The 24,047-nt window shown below is 39.9% G+C and overlaps 1 protein-coding gene and 1 long non-coding RNA gene across 2 annotated transcripts; both read left to right on the top strand.

Annotated features, from left to right (window-relative positions):
• The first annotated feature begins 1,005 nt into the window (after positions 1-1,005).
• Positions 1,006-11,451, top strand: alkbh3 (alkB homolog 3, alpha-ketoglutarate dependent dioxygenase). Its single transcript, XM_070830957.1, has 10 exons — positions 1,006-1,118; positions 2,158-2,243; positions 3,019-3,128; positions 3,233-3,267; positions 3,383-3,430; positions 4,929-5,032; positions 6,708-6,796; positions 6,918-7,127; positions 7,964-8,062; positions 11,079-11,451. The coding sequence occupies exons 2-10, from the start codon at positions 2,168-2,170 to the stop codon at positions 11,202-11,204; spliced, it is 897 nt and encodes a 298-aa protein (XP_070687058.1). The 5' UTR covers positions 1,006-1,118; positions 2,158-2,167; the 3' UTR covers positions 11,205-11,451.
• Positions 11,452-11,464: 13 nt separating this feature from the next.
• Positions 11,465-12,966, top strand: LOC139201596 (uncharacterized). Its single transcript, XR_011584321.1, has 2 exons — positions 11,465-11,782; positions 11,834-12,966. It is a non-coding gene; the product is annotated as an uncharacterized lncRNA (long non-coding RNA).
• The last annotated feature ends 11,081 nt before the right edge of the window (positions 12,967-24,047 follow it).

Raw genomic sequence — 24,047 nt, 5'->3', positions numbered from 1 at the left:
ATTTCTGCCTCATCTGCCTTTATAGTCATTAGTGTTCTATGTTGATATTTAGCATTTATTAATAAAAAGGTGTATTCGCTGCCTGGATATTTCTTCATAACAAGGTCTAAGAGGATCAATGCCACTAAGAACTTACACATTTAGAACAGAGACTGTTTACTGTTTAATGTTTGATGCTTAATTCTTAAGGTTAAAGACCTGAAGCCATCTGTGCTAAGAAAGTAATAAGTTGAATTTCCCGTCCAATGACGGGTGGTACCCCTATTGATACGAGAGCTTTTAATTGATTAATTAAATGGTAGTCAACCTGCTACATTATTTTGGTGCCCCAGTGAGAGGCCTATATCTTCTACATTATTATGGTGCCCGCGTTGTGAAGCACCTACACCTATACTTTCCTACATATTCTGGTGTCCTCCTGTGAGGCAGGTGTACCTTCCTACATTATTCTGGTGCCCCAGTGAGAGGCCTGTACTTTCTACATACAAGATATTTGCCCTGGTATACTGGTGCATGAACAAGTATAACAAAAGTCAAGAATCATAACTGAAATAAATAAATGGAACAATTTAAAAACAAATGAGGCTACGTTCAGAAAGGTGAAGCTAATTTGAAATACTTGAGATACTATTGGGTAGTTTATAACAATGTGTCATATTTTATAAACCAAATGAAAACCTGCAAACAAATTAGTAATGGCTGGCAAATAAATGCAGTACAGTAAAAAAAAAAAAGAAAAAAAAAAAAAATATATATATATATATATATATATATATATATTCTTGTTGAATTGGCACATAGTGGAAGTACTCAAGTAAAGTACAAATAACTCAAAATTATGCCAAAGTAAATATGTTTAGTTGACTGGATCTGGATCACAGTCGCCAAAGATTTGGGGCAAAGAGAGAAAAAAAAAAAAAAAAAAGAACGGAGCGGAACCTTTTATTTAATCTCAGTTTCGGGTCGGATTTGTTTTTCTGTAACACACTCGCTATGGTTGTCAAAGCGCAGCTGGACAGTTAAAGAGCAGTTTTCTCTTTTCTGCCCGCTGTATTGTTGCGTCTCAGCTGCCGTTTTGATTAGTACTTTGAAGATTTGGTACCACATTAGTCAACCAGGTATTTATTTGTGAATTTCTGACCTTTTAAAAGTGTTTATTGAGGTAACTTTATGTAGCTGTAGCTAACTTAGCTAATGTAGCTAACTTAGCTAATGTAGCACAGGGCAGAACTAGCTACCTGCATAACGAGCTAACTGTCGTAGTAGTTTTACTACCTCGTGTCATTTCTGTATTTTTATTTTGTTCTTGCACAACTTTTTGCAGAAGATTTTTGATGAACAGGACCTGAAAATATGCCTGATTTGTTTGTACTTGTAATATTTTGTATAAGAAAACTAACTAGCTAACGATCAGTCTTTAACTGTTAGCCTCAAAAAGTCAATGAAGAATTTGTTAAAGGATCAACATGTCACTTAAATGCAGATTAAGTCAAGTAATTTTCATTAACGTTACAGTAACGATTGAATCATGAAGTTAGACCTCATTACTGCATATTTTATTTCTGAAAGTTTTTCCTGGAACTTGTAGCAATGCAAAAATGAAGGTAGACAATAAAGCAAGTGCTTGTAATTTAATAATAATAATAATAATAATAATAATAATAATAATATAGTTCAATGTATTTTAGTAGTATAAAAAATTTTAGTACCAGAATCAGGTTTTCACATACAATGAATTTCCCCTCTTATTATGATACATAACAATAAACTTAGTGAGAGAAAATAAGAGAGCTTGAAATTTCCCCGTTCCCACATTAATAGAAAATACATAAAAACAGTATTTGAAAAGTATTTACAAAATAGCAGCTTTTAAAAGATGAAACGGCATAAAGTACGACAAACATGTGCAAAGAACAGAGATAATAGTGCAAAAGAAGTGCGTTAATGTAAAGCATTGAGTCAGATTTGGAGGCGTGAAACATGTAATTTATGGGTTGTCGTCATTTATTGTGACATATTTCCTCTGGGAGCATTGTTTGTTTGTTTGTTTTAATATTAACTGTGTCTGGGTTTCTTAGCTGTTTGTATTTCTGTTGGTGTGTGTAGAACTTGTTCCTGTGCTGATGAAAGCTTACTTCCTCCTTTCTCACCCCGCAGATGTGATGTGATGTCAGATAAGCGTCAGCGTGCCAGAGTCCAGGGCTCCTGGGCCAAACAACCGCCGAAACACTCAGGACCAACAGGTGATTTAAGGGTCACTGTACACTGTTGTTTTGGTGGTATGTGACTCCCTCACTGAATAAGATCATAATGATGCTGATCTAATGCGTTTGTTTGTGTCAGGCTGAAACACATAAACTTCCGCATTACTAACACTTTTTCTTATTAACTTATTAGTTCTTATTCGTCCTATTAACCTGCATGGTATGTAGAAAATCCTCTTATATCTATATATATATATATATAGAGAGAGATTTTTGGTATTAGAGACACGTTTCTTAAGATAAGAAAAGAAAAAATCCTACTTTACCTTGGAAAGGATATTAGCTATTACAGAACCATCCTAACTGAGGAATATCCTCTGCTAGGAATCCAAAGTTGGGATGGTGTAGACCCTGTCCTAATTTCAAAGTAGCTGCTACCCTGACATCTCTCGCCACTTCAAATCTTTATCCTCGGTAGATAATAGAGGAGAAAACTTCCCTAAAAAGTGGGATTTCCTCTCCTGCACAGACACGATTAATGCCTCTGGCTCACTGAAGCTAAAACTGAACGCCCGTCTTTTCTTGTCGTTAGGGTGAGCTAGCAAGCCAGTGCTAAATGAAGTGAGGCAGCTGTTGATTTTACATTCAAATCAAAGATACGGCCATGGCAGGATGGGTGCCGGCTGAAGAATTGTGTCTCTAATAGGAAGATAGGGTTTTTCCTTCTTGGCAAGACAGGAGAAGCAGTTAGGATTTTTTGTGCGATGCAGCCCCAGCTTCTTATTTTATTTTATTTATTTATTTTTTTTACAAGGTGCAGTCCCAAACAACCAGCAATCCAAAAATGTCAACCCAGCCCCTGGTTCTTGGGGTTTTGGCCCACAGAAGACACCTAAAGCATTTGAATTTCACCACCCCACTAAGGTAGACAGTACAAACATAGAAATAACTCACCATTCATTGAGTTTTGTAGTAATCTGACTTGCTAGTTACAGCCTGTTCTTTGTTATTTATTTTCTTCATTGCAGCCAATTAGAGATGTTCCCCCAGAGAAGGTGATCGAGTAAGTTACACATTTCTTTGAATTAGTTTCTGTCTCTTATCTGGTGAGGTTTTGGCTCATTATTCAGTTGTACAGCACTCAGATTGACTAACATGCATCATTTTGCTCTGGACAGACAGGCGGGGGATTTTGAGATCAGCCATGAACCATCAGGAGTGTCCAGGTGAGTGCGGTGTGAATGAGTGGGAAGTACGGATGAAAAGGGATAAACTAGATCAAAAGAAGGGAGAATAAACAGTGATGTGATAATGTGCATCAAGTCAGTGTGTTTACTGTAGATGGCAAATCTGTGACTGAGTTTAAAATCCACTAGATGGCAGTCACACCATAGGGAACAGTGTTCGTATGGACGCTCCCATTGAGTGTCTTACCTCACTGATGTTACTCACAAGGACACATGGAAGTGAGCCATGTGTTTTTAAATATACTGAATATGTACTAACATCTGCATCCTCAACTTTTTTGGCATTGAGCTGATGCTTTCAAACTTAATTTGTCATTGGAGGCATACAGCAAAATGATGTTTGGTAACTCAGATATGAGCAGCAACAGAAAACAAGATAGATAAACAAAATCGATATGATAAGGTAGGCTGCTTTACCTGCCTCCTCCAAATACCTTTATTTACTGTAATGGATAACAGTGACAGTGCAACAGCGCAGTATGAAAAGTTATTGCACAATAACTTAGGTAGTTCAAACCATCACAGGCCTTAACAGCTATAGGAGGGTGGGAGTGATGGAGGCTCCAGCTCTGGGGAAGAAGCTGTTCTTCATCCTGTTTGTTCTGGGTTTGATGGCTCTGTATCTCTACCTGGATGGCGAGGAGGCGAACAGACTGTGACCCTGGTGGGTTGGATCTTCAATGATGTTGCTAACCTTCTCGTGCAGACGGCTAGCTTAAACTGTGTGCTGTGAACTGTCCAGTTCTCTGCAGTGGTGCTGCCAAACCACATGGTGACACACTAGGATACTCTCTGTGGTGTTTCTGTAAAAGTTTACTAAGAGAGAGGTTTGGCCTGTTTGAGTCTTCTTAGGAAGAAAAGCCTCTGTGTAGCTTTCTTCACCAGATGGGAGGTGTTAATTTATCTTAAGTTATATGGATTCCCAGGAATTTAATGTTACTGACACTCTCTGCCTCCTCACTGTTTATGTGGAGAGGGGGATGTGTGATCCTCCTGGATCTCCTAAAGTCCACAATGGTGAAGACTATAACTAGAGCTCCAAAATAACCACCAGCAGTAAGAAAACTGGGACTTGAAGCCAGAGGAACCTTATAATCAATATTCTGTGTTAGAGGGATCCCTCCTCTTTTTGCTTTTCCTGAAGTTTCTTTCATTTTGTCCCATTAAAGGGACAGTTTATAAAATTGTGATTTGTCGATAAACAAGCAGCTTGAACTGATGAACGAATAGGTTAGTTTCCTATGCCTGCCAGTTTATTCTTGACAATCCTTTTTATTATTTTATAATTTTCTGCCTTTATTAGAGGCATATAGACGTCTCCAGGCAACCAGGATCCTTCATTTTACAAGCACTAAATATATCAGCTACGCACTGTTTATATGTATCTTATTTTTCTGAGTACTTGTTCTGTTCTTGTTCTATGTGTGTGTGTGTGTGTGTGTGTGTGTGTGTGTGTTCTGTCTTTCCATCTGTCCAGGCTGCGGCTGCTTCCTGGGTTTCTTCCCCCAGAAGAGGCTGACTGGATGTTCAGTAAGCTGTTGGCAGAGCTTCCTTGGTCCCAAAAGACCAACTACCGACAGGGTTGGTACCACTATAATGTGAGCTGGAGGCTGAACAGGGTTTCCCCACTGCAGCTGGTTTGCTGTTGGGTACATGTCAGTGTTGAACTCCTTCTCCTCATGTTTGAGACATTTAATGGTGCATATTAATTAGGAAGTACACCTCTGCCAAGGCTGCAAAAACCTCTAAATTAAAGACATTTTCAGTGTGCATCTGGATTTGCTTAGTAATGGTACTGTAGTGTAGTTGTCCCATGTTTTTTCATTCAAGCTAGTACAGGAAACTGCAGCCACTCTCTCCTTGCACTTGTGAAAGCTGTGCAAAACAGTCACTTATTTCCTTTAAAAGGAAAGAATAACTCACACATTGTATCCAGACAGACTACATGAACCGAGCCTGTCGAGCTGCAGCCAGACTTCGCCTCAGAATCAGCCTTTTTCCCAGCTGGCACGCCTCCATATTGTGTGTCACTGTGCGATAGCTCCGTGGCAGACGAACAGCATCCTAAAGACACGTGACCGAGATGATTTCCAAACACTGACAATTGTGGAAAGTTGTGCAATCTCAATCCGTCCCTCTTTGTCAACAAAGTCCATGTGATGTTTGGGTTAAAGAGGAAGTAGTGGAAAAAGGTTATTAAGCCTTCAGCAGTCAGCTCTCCTGCGTCCTCTGTCATTTATTCTGTTTTAAAACCCTTGACTCAGTTTTTCCGACCATTTCTCAGGGTTCTAAATGAGATCCTTCGAATGGATTACAGCTGTAGTCATCATTCCCTCTTTTTAGGGAAGGAGTAAGAGTAAATAATAAATAATAAATGACCACACACATCTATCAGTATTAGCTCCACAGTCCCTGAATAAATCAGCACCATAAAAAGCAATGGCTGCTTGAGCGGTTTGTTTTGGTTTGACCATGTTGTCGTACCCAAGGGATGGCCAAAATACACTAGGCCTAATGGCAGAGAATTGGTTCTTGGAAGAGATCTGGTTTTCCCCCCAGAGAAAGAGAAGTACATCAAGACCAACAGTGGACAGACAGAGGGAGAAATTGGATTTAGATGTTTGCCTTGCCTTACCTTCTGCTAGAGGAAGATTCTGCAGGCAAGGCGGATGATGAACTCGTGTGTTAACGCTGCAAAGGAATACGTTGAGAATAAAACTGTGCCAGCTGCCTGCCCTACTTAAAGCTGTCATTCAGCAAAAAAAAAGAGGTAGCGGTGAAAACAGACTGGATCTATTGTCTTTTGAAGTTAAAATTGTCATGACCCAGTTACTGCAATGTAGAGATGGACACAAGAGCTTTTTCCTCTATCATGAAAATTGTCCACAGCTTCTGTTCTCTAGAAAGAAAAGGGTATTAAAAGCCTTTAGGGGTTGAATTTTTGATGCTCAAAAGATGCATTTTCCCTCATGTGAAACCACCAGTATTGCCCTTTTTTAATTCATCAATCAGTAAATAGCTACATATTGAACCTTAATACCTTTTGAGTGTTGACCAAAATCTGAGTGGAGAGTGAAAAAGTATCAAAAATACTTACTAAAATGTATTTTTACACCAATATTAGAAAATTAGAAAGGTTTGAGATCTACTGTATATGTTGTTACAACAGACCTGGTTACAGACAGATGGCGCAACGGCCTCAGTTGTTTGTTTTCTTTTGAGGTAAAGGTGTGTTTGTTTGTGTGTGTTGGTCCAGGTGAGGCATACGAGGAGCCCAGGCTGACCTGCTGGTATGGAGAGTTGCCCTATACGTATGCTGGCTCCACCGTGGCTGCTAACACACAGGTTCATTCAACCAAACATAACATTATACACTCATACATTTTACATTTGAATCAATGGTTTCCTTTTTTTGGAGTTTCCAGCTTATTGTGTTTTTTTTTTTTTTTTTTTAATTAACTCATAGTGGCATCCGTTGCTGTTAACCCTTCGCGAAGCAGTGGAGCAGGCGAGCGGCTGCAGCTTCAACTCACTGCTGTGTAACCTGTATCGGGACGGCCATGACAGCATCGGCTGGCACAGTGACGATGAGGCCTCCTTGGGTGACAAGCCCACCATCGCCTCCTTCAGTCTGGGCGACACCAGAGTGTTCAGCCTCCGCAAACAGCCTCCGCCGGTGAGATGATCGTAGAGCATGAAAAATGGTTTACCTGGCTTCAAATATATGTCCATTCTTATATTAGAACTAGAGAAAACATAAGAAATATGCTGTTTACACACGTATTAAGTATATTACGCCTCTTATACTGCTCTACTTTTTAGTTTAGTTTAGCATGAGTGTATAATGTTATGTTTGGTTGAATGAACCTGTGTGTTAGCAGCCACGGTGGAGCCAGCATACGTATAGGGCAACTCTCCATACCAGCAGGTCAGCCTGGGCTCCTCGTATAGCCTTAATCCAGCTTCCAGTCTTCATTACAGTGGTCACATTAAGTGTTTGATTTGGCCTTTTAAAAGCAGCAGACACTCCATCTGACCTTTTGTTATTTCTCTTGAGTTAGTTTGGTTATAAGACTTGGCTCACGGTCAAGGAGGCTCCTGCTCCTGCTTCTGCCGCACACTACCTAATAAAGCAGAATTGCTGTGCAAACCTCAATAAAAAGAAGTGACTGCGGGTTGTGGGGTGCAGAACAGCAGCCAAGGTGAGGGAGTGAAAAACTGGACGCAGGGAAAGGCTTAACTCAGGTATTGTGTTTAGACTCAGCAGAGTATTTAGAGGCCTGCGTCTAGTCGTCGTCTGTTATTTCAAGTGTTAACACTTCTGTAGGGGGCGGGCTTCAGCAGTCATGATGTAAACAAGGTTTATCGGCATTTAGTTGTGATTTAACAGAATGTTAGAATAGCTTCAACTTAATGTGTGTTTAGTCATGAGACGGTACATATATAGTAATTGTGTGTGTGTATTTAGATGCTAAGATATTCTGCTTCATTCCCTTTGTGTTTCTATATTAGGAGGAAAATGGTGACTACACTTATGTGGAGCGGATTCGGGTTCCTCTGAGCCACGGGACTCTGCTGATGATGGCAGGAGCCGTTCAAGATGATTGGCAGGTAGGCTCCACCAATCAAAGGCAAGGGCCCTCCATGAAAAGTGTCCAGTTGTGTCACTTTTGTTTATCTGTGTCCTCTAAAAGAAAAACCAATTAAAGGAAACAAAACTAGGAGAAAAAAACATCAGCCAATGGACACAAGGACGGATCAGATTTAGGTGGAAACTATTAAAGAGGGCGTTGAAAGTGGTCTAAAATACTTGTTTTGTTGTTTATCTGTCTTTTTTCTTTTTCAGTGTTTCACTGTGGTGTTTTCAAACTACATTTTCACCTGGTCCTTATATTCTAATATTGTTACAGGTTGAATCACAGCAGTATTTCATCACTAAGAAATGAAAAATAGTGAAACTATAATATGAGATCTGTATCACTGTTCCAACCTCCTGATGACACTCTGTGACCCTCTAAGCTCAGTGAACACCTCCGTCTGAGGACTTCCTGTTTGAAGCCTCCAGTGTTGAGGTGCTGCTGATCAACTGTTAGGTGTCGTCTTGGTCTCATGATGTCAGAATGTGAACAGCAGGATGAGGAGGACTGTTTAAATACCAATTCTAACTGAAGCAGGAAATGTATTGGTGGATTCATGGATCAAACCTGTTGTGAATGTTGCTGTTAAGCTTCTTGTTAGAGAACAGCAGCTGGTGCAGAAAGTACTGAGACACTGAACAGTTGGACATGTGCATTCAAAGGTTTAGAGAAGGTCACATTAAGTTCACCTGGAAAGGTTAGAATGCATTTTAGGTTCATCCTGAAATTTCACCTGAAAGCTGAATATCCCTAACTTTTAGTGAGGAGTGTATGTCGTGATCCTAACATAACAGAGGCGTGAAAAACAATAGAAATACAATTATGAATACGATAACACACAAACAGAGGAAGAAAAAAAAAAAAAGAAAACTGTGAAAACTTTACAACCACAAATACAATCAGGTATAAACAATACAGTTTACTACCAAAATAAAGGAAACAACAACAAAGAGTGAATCGAGCTTCAACATAGTGACAGTCATTTGTTTTTCAATCAGGTTTATATTAGTGCATGAAAGAGGCTGAAAACTCTTTGAGTGTGTAATAGGAAGTGTGAGTGTGTAGCTGGTTTCTGTGGTGGTCCCACTCAGCAGTGGGACTATGTTTCATATCAGAGGTCTGAATGTCACGATAACTAAATGTTTTCAGAGTAAAAGCTTATCTGCTGTCTAAAATAGGTCATAGTTTCAAGTTGTAGCTTAGTTTGTACAGAAAACAAAGAAAAAAGGACACATACCAAAACAGTTGTGCTGGAGAGGACCGCTGTGAGCACATAATGTAATAAAAAACAGAAATCAAACAGGAAGAACAACACTAAAAAAGGAAACTTGCAGTTTTTGTGGTGGTAATCACTATGTTAGTTATATTATTAGGTTGTTATGTGTTTTAACTGAAGTGCACAATAGTGAGAGATGTTTCAAACATTCTGCCCCACTCGTATGTAAATAGGCCGGACAAATTAATAGAAACACCACTCACTAATATGTAGTCCAGTACAAAGACACCTTCACTGACCTTTGTGATAAATATGTACTTTATGAGTTTATACGTTTCTGACAGTGTCAACAAAAAATGAATATTCTATACTTTGTAAATGTAGAATTTATGGCAGAGCTGATGTTTAGAGTTGCATTAGATTGTACAGGTGTACCTAATAAAGTGCAAATATTAACTTAAGCATATTAACTATTAACTAACATATTAACTTAAATAATCCAGCCGGTCACACCGAAGTAAGTAAGTGAAGGCTGAGAGGTGTGTGAGAAAAAACACAAAGTGGACGAGGGGAATAAAGAGAGGGAGAACTTCAGAGACGGTGAAAGAGCTTAAAACACAAAAAGAAAAGGGAGAAGGTCACATGTGATTCACGGCGACACCTCCCTGAGTATCTCAACAAAGAGGTTTCATCTCTCCTTTAAAGATGTTGCCAGAGAAAGAAGATCACGGCATCATTAATTCTCTCTCTCTGTCACGGCCGTCCTGGTCCGACTAATAAAACCTTCCTGGCTCTGTTAGAGGTTTGGAAGTGAGAGCTAAATATTTAACTAAACCTGTCAATCCCGCTAAAGTCCTTCATTTGTTTGAAAAAGGATACAGGGTTATTTCTGCCTGTTCCGGACTCCGTCTTTTGACACTGTTGTGGATGAGGAAACCTTTCACCGTCTCCTGAGATGTGGGGTGAAGGAGGAGAGAGAGTGTGTGTGTGTGTGTGTGTGTTTAGAGGGCACCAAATGCAAAAGTGATAAACAAGGCAATCATTCTCAAATGCAAAAGTGTCCAGACATAACAACTCGGTCATCGGTGCAATGCCAGAAAACATTTTAGCGTTGTTTTAGCAAAGGGGAATAGAGTTGACCCTTAACCTCGGTGTCAAACGGTAAGAATAAGGTGTTTGTTGTGTGTTTTCATGTTTCTGCTTGACTGTGTGTGTGTGTGTGTGTGTGTGTATGTGTGCAGCGCAGAGATTAGCTACCAAGCAAAAATGCTCTTGTGTTTAGGAAACTCCTGTTTTGTGATATTAGTGTTCTGATCTCAGTTGGATGTCTGTACGAGTCTGTGTTTAATAACAACGGCTTCTTTTTTCTTTTTCTTTTACTTTTCACCGCATAGATTAGAATATATTTATATGCGGATAAAGTCTATATATTGAATGTTTTTATCTTGAATACGTTGTACCTTTAAAACACAGCTGAAAACCTCCCTGTATTCTCAGCATTCTGTCTTGCCTTAACTGAAAAGCAATGTGAATACAATATCAGATTCTCAAGATTGATAAAAGGCAGCGTAGAAACCAAAAACCAACATTAGTCAGTTTCACCTATACATTGCTGCACTTATCTCATGTCGGTCCTTTGTGTTTTTGGTTAGAAAAGCTTAACATTGTCCATTAATAGGCACTTACCCATGAGAATTTGGGCCTACAACTTCATACATTTTTCTTAATTTGTAAATGTAAAATAATCTTCTATCTGTCTCTGTGTTTCCACCAGCATCAAGTGGCTAAAGAGTACCATGACCGAGGCCCACGCATCAACCTGACCTTCAGAACTATCCACCCAGAGCCGGAGGGCTACAGGGCGGGAACCAAGCTGCGATTCACGGCCAAACGATCGTAAACTCTCCTCAGAGTCAGGTACTTCAGGCTGAGGAAGCACTGTGCACTGTACACACAATGTGACGTCTGGTGGTTTGAATGTGAACAAAACTTAAAACCTTAACTCTATTTTTTACATGTTTTAGGTTCAGAGATGACTGGTTGGTACAAAAACGTTTGGAATTGGTTGGCTGTGATGTAATCCTTCAGGGCACCCGTGCCCTTCAAAGCCCACTCTGGTGGGCACTTGTTTTTGTTTTTCAAAGTGTCTGACAACATTAAGTAAAGGATCCTCTCAGAGATATACCTGTGAGATCCTTTTTGTTTAATCAGAAACGGCTGCTAAAGCGCTTTCTTCAAAGCCACCAGACTCCATTGACAAAAACAGTAATTTTACCTCTCAGAACAGAGGAGTTGCTGTTCCACCGCTGCCTCTATCAGTTGGTCTGTTTTTGTTACTGTGTGATGTTGGTGTTTTAAAGGGTTAGTTACACAAGAACACTAACTCATAATAACACAATCAAACCAACCGATCGAGGCAGCAGTAGACAAACAACTCCCATTTTTTTGCAAGGTAAAATTACTGTTTTTGTCAATGGAGTCTGGGGGTTTTGAACGGTTGTTACAGGTTAAACAAAAAGGATCTCACAGGTCTGTCTCTGTAGACATCCTTTCTATAATGTTATTATATATAGACAGTTATTAACAATCTTAGCCTGTCAGTGGCAAAAACAAACACTTTGATTACGGAGATACTTTGATTTCAATCACATTACAGCCTTTGTAACCCTTTTAGGGCTACCAGCTGACAAGATCTACCGAACCGATTCCAAAGCTTTTTGTACCTACCAATCATTTTCAAAGTATGTAAAAATAGGGCCCAGTTCAAAAATACCAAAGTTATCCTTTAAGCCAATGATTTTGCCAAACAAAACTAGTATTGTGCGAACGTCCTCAACCTTCTCGGTGAGCTTGCAAGCCATTTTGGGTGTTTTAAACAAGTTTTGCACTGAGCTACAGGCCTCAGTGTGAATAACAGCATTCTCCAGCTTAAACAGGGAGATTTGCAGCTCTGCCTGAATTGACCTGTTGCATAAACAAACCATAATAACACCTCAGCTGTGACCAGTAGTGATTATCAGATATCCATGTTTTCAGAGACGCTAAGCAGAAGAAGGGATAATGATGCTGTGCGTGTTCCCTCAACTTAATTTATTTATTCAGCACTGACAGTTGTTGATGTTCTTTTCAGACAATAAGTTGATATAATCTTTGTTTAGTATGCTAAACTTTTATTTTGAAAGAAATTACATTTAATGTCAACTGAACAGCGAGTCACTGCGGTTGTGAGTCTTGGTGAAATGCCTTAAAATGTAAATGATTTCTTACCTTATTTATCTTGGGGAGCTTTTTGGGAAAGGAGCGAGTAAAGTGGCCACTTAGGCCAATTACAGCTCCAACAGGACTGGATTTAGTTAATTGTCCTGTTGAACAAGATTAGTCTGACCAGTTTCTCAAAGAGGTAGTTCAAGCCTATAAAACCTCTGATTTAACATGAACCACAATCGTTAAAGTCAATCTAAGTCTTGGTGACACGAGTGTTTAAAGATTCTAGATCCTTACTTTAGGTTTTTTATTTTTTCATAAACAAAACAGGTCAAGTTGTGACCTTTACTGTAAAAGACGGGGAAACATTACAGGACTGTACCCACTGTAACCATTTCCACAGTGTTTTTGATTGTGATCATCTACAATAAACTTTGTTGTTGATCAGTTGTGAAACAGCTTTTGTTTATGTTTCATTTGAAATGAGTGAAGGCAAGTTAAGTAGATTGTTAGTTAGTTGTGAATCAGATTGTTAGAACCCTGAACTGTCCCTTTATACCTTGTATGTTGTTCATCGATGTCACTGACATTAGAGCTAGTCGCTGTTTCAATGTGAATATTGGTCCTTTGGAATTAATGGAGAAAATTACTTTGGCTGTTTCTAAAAAAAAATATCTCCTTTTACACACAGAATCTGTGACATTCCTGGATTTATCTCTCTGTTAAATTATTGGGCTAGAATTCAAAAAGGCAATGCAGATATTATGAACAACGTAGAGACGTCAACAAACTCAAATTAACCTGCCTCAGGCTGCTTTATCAGCTCTTTCATTATGGCATACAGTGGTACAGGTAGCTTTAAAGAGTTAGTAAGTGTTCTTGGTGAGGTCACAGACACAAGTCAAACCTAAAGGGTGCAGTTAAATGATGATTTTGCTGTTTTTGTCGTTTTAAGGTGAAGGATTTGAAGGTTTCTGAACACACGTCCTGATTTTGTTCAAACATGATATTAGTGGAATAGATAGGGCAGCAATGTTAGCTTCTTCTTAGACTATCACAGCAAACTTTTATGAGAAAATGACTTCCACCATGACACTGACATCTAAAATTGCATGAGTTGAGGACAGTAGATATCCTACAGACGACTTTATCTGCCAACCTGATGGGATATTCTGTTTATTTTGTAACGCCAAAGAGATGCAAGACGTGTTCTTGATTGCTGTGGCTCTGAAATAAACAACTACGTCCCTAATTTTTCTTCTCTGTTGTGTACTACAAAAAACAGATATTTGTCAATTCAGCATAACGTGGACAGGCAAGTTCGAACAAAATGGGCACATTGTGATGGGAAGTTTGTCGTGGAAATATGCTGCCATCAGGGCATAATGTTTGCAAAATACTGGGAGCAGTGAAAGACTAGAGATTGTGTAACCGTTGTTGTAATTGTACCCAAAAGATGTGATACGGTTGTTTGATGGAAAACAGTTCTTGAGCATTTCTGACTGTGGTTTTATTAAAATCTCGTGCTACACTGAGGTCATAAAGTATCAGGACAGTTATGTGGTTTTTGTCATTTTTGCTAAAATCCAGCACATTGGATTTAAATTGAAGCAGGTTAACTCGTTGACTCTGAGCTTTAAGACTGCTTGAGAGTTTTCACATCCATGTTGGATCTACTGTCTGTCATCTCTTCTGGAAATGGTTTCTAGTCTTTGTATAGTGAATAAAGGGCAATAGACTAACATACAGACAATATGACTTTTTTAAACTACTTGATTGGCCAAGTAAGTCACCGTCTTAATCTAAATGATTGTGTCTTACTTGCTAAATGCTGAATTTAAAAACAAGATGGCTGCTATACAGAGCTAACACAGTGTTTGTGGGCTGCACACTGAAATATGATGACTTTACTTAAGTTTGTCTTCATTTTTTTTCCAGAAAAAATGCAAATAATTACTGTTGCACTGAACGCTATAGACTGGGCCCAGGATCGGTTGATGGTATAATAAAGTTTCGGCACATTTACAAACTCAAAACAGCATTTTCAGTGTTAAGTGACCCTGTGATGTTCTGTTCAAACTAAACAGCACTTGGCACTGACAAGAAGCTGTAAACGCTCTGCAGGCTTAACTCAATTTTCCAATCACCTCTCCATCAGTATAGCAGTCACTGTAACCATGACAACTTCTTTTGCTGCTCCATCTGACTCTGGTCTTACATACCGGCCATAATCGCTTCCCCAAACTCCCTACTGGAAGCTGCCTGGGAGTAAGAATCTCCGACTCGACAAAGGTTTCCATCTTTAACCCCTCACACTCTGTGAAGCTGTGGTGACACATGACAGAATACTACAGTGCAGGATGTATTTTTGTGTATATACACATGGGGGATTTGTGGACTCGTACTGTGTAATAGGATCAGCAGACCCCCCTCCATATTGCAAGACCCTCTGTGTGTGTGTGAAGGGAGTGAGTTAATGAGGAAGACCCACAGTGAGTGCGGCAGGTTGTGTAATAGGTCCGAGGCCTTTTGTTGGTGCAGTGCAGGTGAGAAATGCGTCGCCTGCTGTGCCCGACTTTTACTGGCTCCTCCATGTTGGGCCTCCAGAGGCACAGATTGGGACATTTTGTACCAGAAGAGAACATCACACCACTGACCGTGAAACAGATCTGTGCTGAACATTTGATATAGTTTTGGGGCAGTGCCTCATGTCTGAATACTGGGTGCTGTGTGCAGAAAGTCTTGCACCTGTTCACTGATTACGGGTTTTCTGGTAGCTGCTCATAATCATAATCATACTACATCATAATCTTTGTCACCACAGGGAGAAAGTCCAGACCCTTTGTTGTCTACTACACTCCTGCAGCCTTCATTGCTCCCCATTGCACTGCACTTACATCAATGATGCATCATATCGTATCTCTAATATGAAAGATGTTGCTCATTGTAATGAACCCACAGAGAATTATCGTCTCCGCAGTGACCCTCTGCATTTTAATGTCTTCAGGTTCATTGCTTGTTGTTTACTGTATTTGAAAAATCCCTAATAAACCTACAGCACTGAATGCTTGTTCTCCAGCCCCCATGTGATTTAATGCATATGTGAGAGCTACTAAAATATTTTATACAAGTTGAATTTAGAACTACAGCTGCAGAATGACTTGGTGCAAAACACTCACATACATGTAGTCTTATTAAAAGGGCAGAGAAAAAATTATCTTAATTCCCAGCACATATTCAGAATTAGACCTCCTCTTCCTGTATCTGCAGCTCTTTCCCAGCTCTGTTATTGTTGATGCTTTCCACTCTGCCTGGAAGGGAACTTGGTGTGTGACCAGATAGCTAACTAACAAGCTGCCTGACATTCCTGCCTCGGCCACTGTTTGCTTGTTCCAGATCCCGACACCTGTTGTGCAGAGCCGGAAACAGTAGGATTCAGTGGCGCTGCAACAGAGCTGCGGTTGCTGCTAACTCCTTTTAGCTCCGTCTTTAGCCACTGGAGCCACCGCAGGGATAATACCCAATTAGGTCTCGGTCCTGCAATGTTCCTGTCTATGGTGTTAACTGTGGCTGCATGATTTCCTGCTATCAGTCTCTGTAATCTCATATTAGCGGACAATGAGCCGTAAACTACTGGACCGTGTTTGATTACAGAGATTTGGATAGGGTGTGTGGCATTGTGAAATCCTGATCCACATGGATACTGAAATCAATCCTGTGGGGGATTTATAACCACATATGTTAAATTTAGTGACCGCAGTGTTGCATAATGTTATGATTAAGTAACAAACTGACTTGTGCAATGAATCTTTGGCAACGTGTTTGCTGTTTTAGCATGTGAAGCCTGCGATGCATACTGTGGGGGTAAACAGCTTTTTAACAGTTGAACTGGTAAAATGAGTTCAATCAAGCTTTATTTTCCTCAACTGGCACTTTAACAGCTCTATATGGTCCCTGTTTTTACCGTTGAGTTTAGCAGGAGTTGAGACTCTTTGGAATAACCTGCTCAGATATATGATGTACTGGTGAAACTGTATTGTCGCACAGGAAGTGGTGGATTTTTATCAGCCTCTTGAGAGACAGTTCTAGGGAAAAACTCATGACATTCCCATCAGAATTAGTTTCACCAATGTTTGCTTGCTTAAACACTAAACTAAGACGCTACAGATGCTAAACAACCATGGTTTTTTTACACTCAAACAGCCGGGAAGTCGTCTTTAGAAACTATTTGGAAAGGGACACGTTCCAAAACCCACTGGGCTGCTGATTGGATGAAACTTGTGAGCTTCAAACAATCAGATCAACAAACCACTTAAAGTAGTTAAAACGCTTGTTGAGCCCAGTCAGAAGTGAGTTGCTTTGGTCTTCTTCCAATTTAGAAATAACTGATGCCTCAGCAGCATCTGCACTAACGTCTTTAGCTGTCAACACACCTAAACCCACGCTGAGTGGTCCAAAGGGATTGATGGTTGGATTGAGGGATGATTGTCATAGTGAGCATGTTAGCACGTTGAGTTAGCATTTAGCTCAAAGCACCACCTAAGTACTGCCTCAATGTAGCTGTGTGCTATGAACATGATAAGATGAATGTTGCTGCTATTCAACATGCATTTCTCAATTATATAACGTAACGTACAACTTTAAGCTCATTGAACTTCTTTGGCTATCGGTTATTACACTGGAGAGAGATAGGAAACTTGTTATAGATATATTATGTCCAATGTCACAACATTACGTCTCAAAGGGTTACATGTACAGAGTAACATTAGCAAATGTATAGAAATATATAAAACCATATATAAGTGGGGCTGACTACATAAACAACATTATAAACAAATTAATTTAATTTAAAAAAGTCTAAATGTAACAATACACAGCATACACATAGAACGTCAGCACATTCATACCTGGATACAGATGAAAACACATAAATACAAAGACCCTGGATGACTCAGGGCAGAGAGACTGAGGCTAACGGCTGATGTCAATAGATGTGTTTTGAGTTTAGTTGTGAAAGTGTCGAGCTAACTTTTCTAATTTGGATACGAAGACGGTTCCAGAGAAAAATGGGGAAAGCCCTGCCGCCTACTGATGATATAGCAGGTTATTAAATGCTGCAGTTAAGAGCAGAAATGACATCTATCAAAGGCCACGATCCAGATTTCTAACTATAAATTGCCACAAATACTGAATTTGCTGCCTTTAGTAACAAGGTGTTTGATGCCACATCTTACTGTATAATAAGAGAAACAATTGGCAATTAGAGGAGAATGCTGAAGTCCTTAACTGTACTGTGAGTGCCAGTCAGACTTTATTATGGGAACGCTGCATGTGTGTGAACAGTGATCTGTTCCGGTTGTATGGTGCCGTAAAAACAGTCTTTCTTGGAAGGACTGAACCCGAAGTTAAACAGATTGTCAACAAGTTAGATAGCAGCATGTGCATTTGGAAGAGAACAGTCAGTGAACTTCTGCATGTGCAGGATGTTTGCAGGTCACTAACTTAGACCCTATCAGCACAGGCTGCTGCATTCTGGGAAACCTAAATTGACCTAAACTTCCTTAATGTGTGGCGAATGAGTGAGTCAATGAGATGTTTTGGTTTTTTTTGTGTGCATCTGTGTCTCTAAATGTGCACACCTAACTGTAAACTGTTGGAAATGTACCTGCACATCTGTGTGTGTGTGTGTGTGTGTGTGTGTGTGTGTGTGTGTGTGTGTGTTTGGGAAAGTCCTAAATGTAGTCAGAAGTCACGCTGTGATTTGCTGGGAAGCTGCTCTGGGAACGAGCTGACCGATACACTTCACCCTGCCGGCTCCTTCCCCCTTCTCCTCCCCTCTTCCTCCCCTCTAGTGGGCTTCATGACTTCAGTTCACTCTCCTTCACTGTGCCTCCCCCTCCTCCTCCTCCTCCTCCTCCTCCTCCTCCTCCTCCCCCTTCTTCACCTATTAGCCTCTTCATCTTCGCCTCTCTGTCCCCGTCATCTGTCACCTTTTCTACTCTGTTTTATCCGGCTTGGTCAAGTTCAGGCCAGGTTGTAGCTGCCTCTCTCTGGTCAACCTCTCAGAGAGATAAATATATTTTTTGACTCTCCATAAATGTCTTTACTTAAGATCAGCTGCCCGACTTATACATCACAGTCTTTCCCTGATAGCTTGTCAGGACTTTCTGAGAAATTTGAGAACATCTTTTTGACCATATGTTGTGAATCTTCCTCATATTTTCTCTGTTTTTAGTACAAAAATAATATTTGCTTTTATATAACCTACATTATGGCCTGGTTTGTACATAAGTGTAGAGGACTATTCCTCCAGTATAAAGATAATGAGTTAAATAATCTATATTTGGAACACATATCTTGTGATTGTTTTTATTTTCAGGATGTATAGTGTACAAATACAAGTTTGTGCGTGCATTCCCATGCATGTGAGAGGCTTTGAAGCTATTTCATGTGATTAGTATGTCAACATTAGGATGAGAAGTGGTGACAGTACAGCGGGCAGGATTAGATGATGGATGGATACAGTTTACATCATTATCCCTTTCTTTGTTTTTTAAAAAAGTGGCAGCATTTCATGTGTTTTCTTCATTTTAATGTCTTGTTCTAATTTCAGACTGATGGAAAATATGACCACAGCTGTTCTTAATGCATCTCTCCCACTGTTTTTAATAGCCGCCTCCTGCACTGTGAGGTCACGTCTTTCCTGCGTGAGTTTTAGCAGCCGGCATTAATCTCATGTTATCAGACGCGTCATTAGGACATAGCAGCTAATTGTAATGAACCACCAATGTGGTAACTTCACAGATGGATGCAGGAGAAATACATTTTAATTATGTTTGCTGGATACAGAACGAGTATTTCAAGAGACAGTTGTGGGTCCATTAACAGCAGCTTCTTATTAACAGTCATTGGACACAGTAACATGGGAAATAATCTGTTTATATATATATCATATAATCCCTTTAAGACTTCTCTTAGTAGCAGTTTTAGGATTCGGACGTGCAGAGATGAGGACAGCATCTCACCTACAAACTAGTCAAATAGTTTTTGATGGTCCAGCTACCAGGAAGCAAACTGTGGGTTTATTCATTGGTGGAAGCAAACTTTACCTCTTCACTACCCATGTGCCTCTGATAATGCTGCTTTGACCTGAATTCTGATCTTAACAGTAGTAGCATGCCTGTCCGGAATAAGACATATAGTTCAAACAAACTGTAACTCAAATCAATAATAATCAAAACACATCATTTAAGGGAGATTTGATGAATTCCCAACGTGGAAAAAGGCTGCAGATCTTCAGGCCTTGTGCATTGACTTAAATGTATTCATCTAGATTCTCCCTGGATTAAAATTACAAACAGAAGGTGACAGCAACATGATTATGTTCAATCTGTGAGACCATTAAAGCCATTTTTTCTGTGGACGCATGTGGCCGTTCAGTGTAAACAAACACAGCGTCCCTAGATGAGAATGTTTCCCAGTCTCCAAGTCTCAGTCTATAAATAACCATGTTGTCCCTATGGTGTATTACTGACTCAGTGTCAAGGGAGGGAGGGAGGGAGGGAGGGAGGGTGGAGGAGCAGGGCCAACCCCAAGAGGATGACGTGCTTATTGATTTACACCAACACTCCCTCTGCTGCCCCGCCATGTGTTTTCAAACAGAGCTAAAGCTGCCCGACACCAGCGGGTGTGAGTGTTTGTCCTGCTACTGTTGCTGCAGTGAACTTTGCTGCGTAAATTGATGAGGAAGCTAATACTAATCAACACACAACATAAGGGATGCATCTTCAGTAAAATCCTAATTAAGCATGAACATGAAATATTCACAATGCATTTTCAGAGGTGTCGTACAAACAAAGCCATAATATTCACTTAAAAATATAACTTGATGCAATAACAACAATAACAGTCAACTGGGCTCAGAAATCATTCAGCTGAATTTACACCTCATAGACACAAAAGCTACAGTGATGGAAACTAAATGATCAAAAATGGCTGCAACTTAAAAAAATACTACAACCAACCCTCTATTTATTATTGCTTAAACAGGATATAAAAAATATTTTAAGATAATGGAAATAACTGAAACAATTAGCATACTGTCTAGACTTCACTGTATATCACAGTGTATTTGCTACCTGTAAAGCATCGACGATATTTTATCTTATCTTATTGAAATGTGCACGAAAATGGACCAACATTTAATTTGGGTGGGATATCACAATTCCTTTTGTGATTTCCAGGTATGTACTAAATAATCCAGATAATATGTAACAGTTACAAATAGATGAAAAAATAATAAACGTGGTGTCAGAGTAGCCTAATGCCACAAGAGGCTGCCTGGGGGCCTGTTGGAGAGAGCCAGGCCACCCAGAGGACACTCAGAGCAGGTCCAGCACATGTGTTGTGGTTTTAATGATGACAATTAAAAATCAATTTTCTCAGATACAATAAGATCTTTTTTTGAAGTTGGTTGACTTCGGGAGCCCTCAGATTATGTCTCATAGCCATGGAGAAAGTTATCTTTCCAACAGGATTTCTTGGTCATTTAATGTGTTCGATCATTTGTGCTAACATAGTAAAGGACCCCCTTTTCAGAACTAAACAGTAAAATGTGGATTCATAGTAAACATAAATAAAAAACACGGAGGAAATATTTGACAATGTGTTAAAGAGCCTATGGAGCTGAGGCCTGCAGTTAGCCTAGCTTAGCATAAAGAGTGGAAGCATGGGGAAACAGTTAGCCTGACTGCTCCTCACAACTCTAAACCTGATGTAATTACACAATGTTAAAACAATTTCTGATTTTTGGGGGTGTCACAGTTGATTTGTCCACCCTGTACCTCCGTGTGTGGTGCACACCCACACAAGAAATAGTTCCAGCACATCACGTCTCCTGCATGACTTGTCCGATGGTTTACTCTAAGAGAGCGCACTCACAGTTCTTTAGGAGGGGGAGAAGACAAACAGTACCTGAGTTGTTATGTGACTTGACCAACTTCACCCCCCTCTGCAGTTTCCTGACATTTTGGTTGCTATGGTAACAGGGGCGTCCCATCACCGTAGGTACAGGGTGATCCGCCGGTCTGGGAATGTGGCCTGTGGCGTGTACCTCACCTCTTGTCCACAGAGACCTGGATAATGGACCTCCTACCCTCCTCTCCTCTCTTTCATCCTCTTGCTCAACACACACTCAATAGAAGGATTTCTTTTTCTTTTTTTTGTAAATGTGTTTCTCTTTTTTTTTTGTATGTGTGTATGTATTGATGCAAACACTAGACTTAGTTTTGGGTTTGATTGGTCTCACCTGCACTCACTGGCTTGGTCTGCATATAATAAATAATGTGCTTTATTGTATAATTAGAAAAACAAAAGAGCTTCAAACTTCAACACTGATCTACATTATTTTGAAAGGTTAGACCATGGAGATTATATTTGTATGACATTTTCTACAACCAAAATAGGATATGTGTTAATGTTATCTAGACAAGGCTGCCAGTTCTTTTTATATATTATATTTATATCATATTATATTTGATCTTGTCAAGGAGTGCACAGCTGTTAATGTTTAAGAGGCATCTAGCTAGAGAGAGAGGGGAATCGGACTTCTATACATCCACACGAAGCCTTTTTTATAAACTTTATAAGTGTGTGCTAATAGTTTCAAAATTCATGTTCTTGATCCAGTGGGAGATATTTATATAGTTTCACAGATACAATGCCAGAAAGTACAGATTAGAATGCCAAACCAGGGGCACTGCAGAAACATGCAGCGTCTGCGGTGTGAGATGAAGTTGATGAGGACAGCATTTCTGTCTGCACCTGGCATTGATGGTAGCAGAGTCTGACCAAAGTTTTGTATGAATTATTGCATTCAAGTGCGGCTGCCGTCTCTCTGCAGCTCTGTGCAGGTCCATATTTCAGTTTGATAAAGATCATTTTTATTTTTGTCATATTCTGTAGAACTACTACTTCAACTTTTAAGCCCTTTTTTTGAAGCTAAATTTCCATGAAATTGCAAGTCGAAACAATGTGTATGAGACTCGTACTGTTGTCTCTGACTGTGTGTGTGATTTTGTTTGCCCTAATTAGAGGTGTGTGTTGAAAGGACACTCACACTCAGCTGATTGAATCATGTTTGATTTTGATTGCTCAAGTACAGATAATCGCTGTATTGCCAAAGGCCACCTCAGCGTCGGGTGATGGCGGTATTTTAGTGGAGAGGATCGTGCTGAGTGTTTGCTCCAGGGCTCTTAGTTTCTGTCTCTGCACGGTACACATCATGTTTTAATAGATTGTGATTTAAAGAACCAGATTTATAGTTGAGTATAGTTACCTAAACTGCACCCAGGGTTAACTAAACTTCTACATATATATATATACCAAGCCCTGATTTACTGTTTGCTGTTATTGCTCTTTTTTTCTGTGTCTTTGTTTCATTTGCTCTCTGCTTCTTTCATTTTCTCTCTTTCTGTGTCTCTGGCTGCTCTTTCGATGCACTTTTCTTGTTAGCAGTGTACACAGATAAACACACAGTTCCTGTTGGTCCTCTACCTCCTGTGGCCTTGGTGTGATATAACTAATGACAAAGTTTAGATCGTACCGCTCAGCCCTTCATTCCTTATTATATCTGCCAGCCGTGCAGCTAATCTTTTATACTGCTGCACCGACGGACAGCCTAATGGACGGCCTGATATTTTTTGTCCACATTTATGCCTGTATGCTGGACGACCTGTCATGGTTGCAGTGATTGACAGTGTTTGCAAAACCTATTTTACTGACTGTGTGATGCTGTCACTGACTGCTGACTGCTCGTTTCTCTACTCAACAACTGCTTTATTTGACATCTCGTGACAGACGTCATTCGGCTGAGCTAAAAACAAGCCTTTCCTGGACTGTTGCAGGTCACAGCCTCTTTCGTCACTAAAAAACTGACATCCATAGAAAAGTTTGGTGTCGTTTTGAACCGGAGCATCTGCAGATTATATCCACACCTCACGTGTTGTGACCCACCGAAGTTACGTGTAATACGACATGTTTAAATTGCCATTTCTGTTATCTTTGCCACCATCTTGACTGTAAGTGTGCTGGTGTTAATGGCTGCTGTCTGTTTGCCGTAGTGGTGCCCTCTGTAGTTAGGGTTAGGGTTAGGTGTAGCAGAGATCACCTGGTAGAGATCTGCACTCTAGTGAATGCACTTTTCTAGTTACAGTATATTTTGAATTGTTTTAAATACAGTAGGACATCCTGAATAAGAGAGAATAACAGTGGAGCAACAACTGTTGCCCTGCATAGTCAGCTGATTATTGTGTTCTGCTTGAGAGTGTCTAAACAATGAATGAAGCATCCCTTTATCTGAAATATTTCTTATTATGCATTTAGTTTTGTGCATACGATCAGTGTCGCCTGAGTAAGCTGCACTAATTCACACGCGCACCGATACTCACAATGCACTTTAAGTTATGACAATTGAAACCTATTCTATATTGAGACAAGCTATATTGCCAAATCCTTATCATGGCTTACATCTGTGGTGTGC

This window comes from Pempheris klunzingeri, chromosome 5 (assembly GCF_042242105.1).
Source record: "Pempheris klunzingeri isolate RE-2024b chromosome 5, fPemKlu1.hap1, whole genome shotgun sequence".
Classification (NCBI taxonomy): domain Eukaryota; kingdom Metazoa; phylum Chordata; class Actinopteri; order Acropomatiformes; family Pempheridae; genus Pempheris; species Pempheris klunzingeri.
This window is presented reverse-complemented; position numbering and strand designations above follow the sequence as displayed.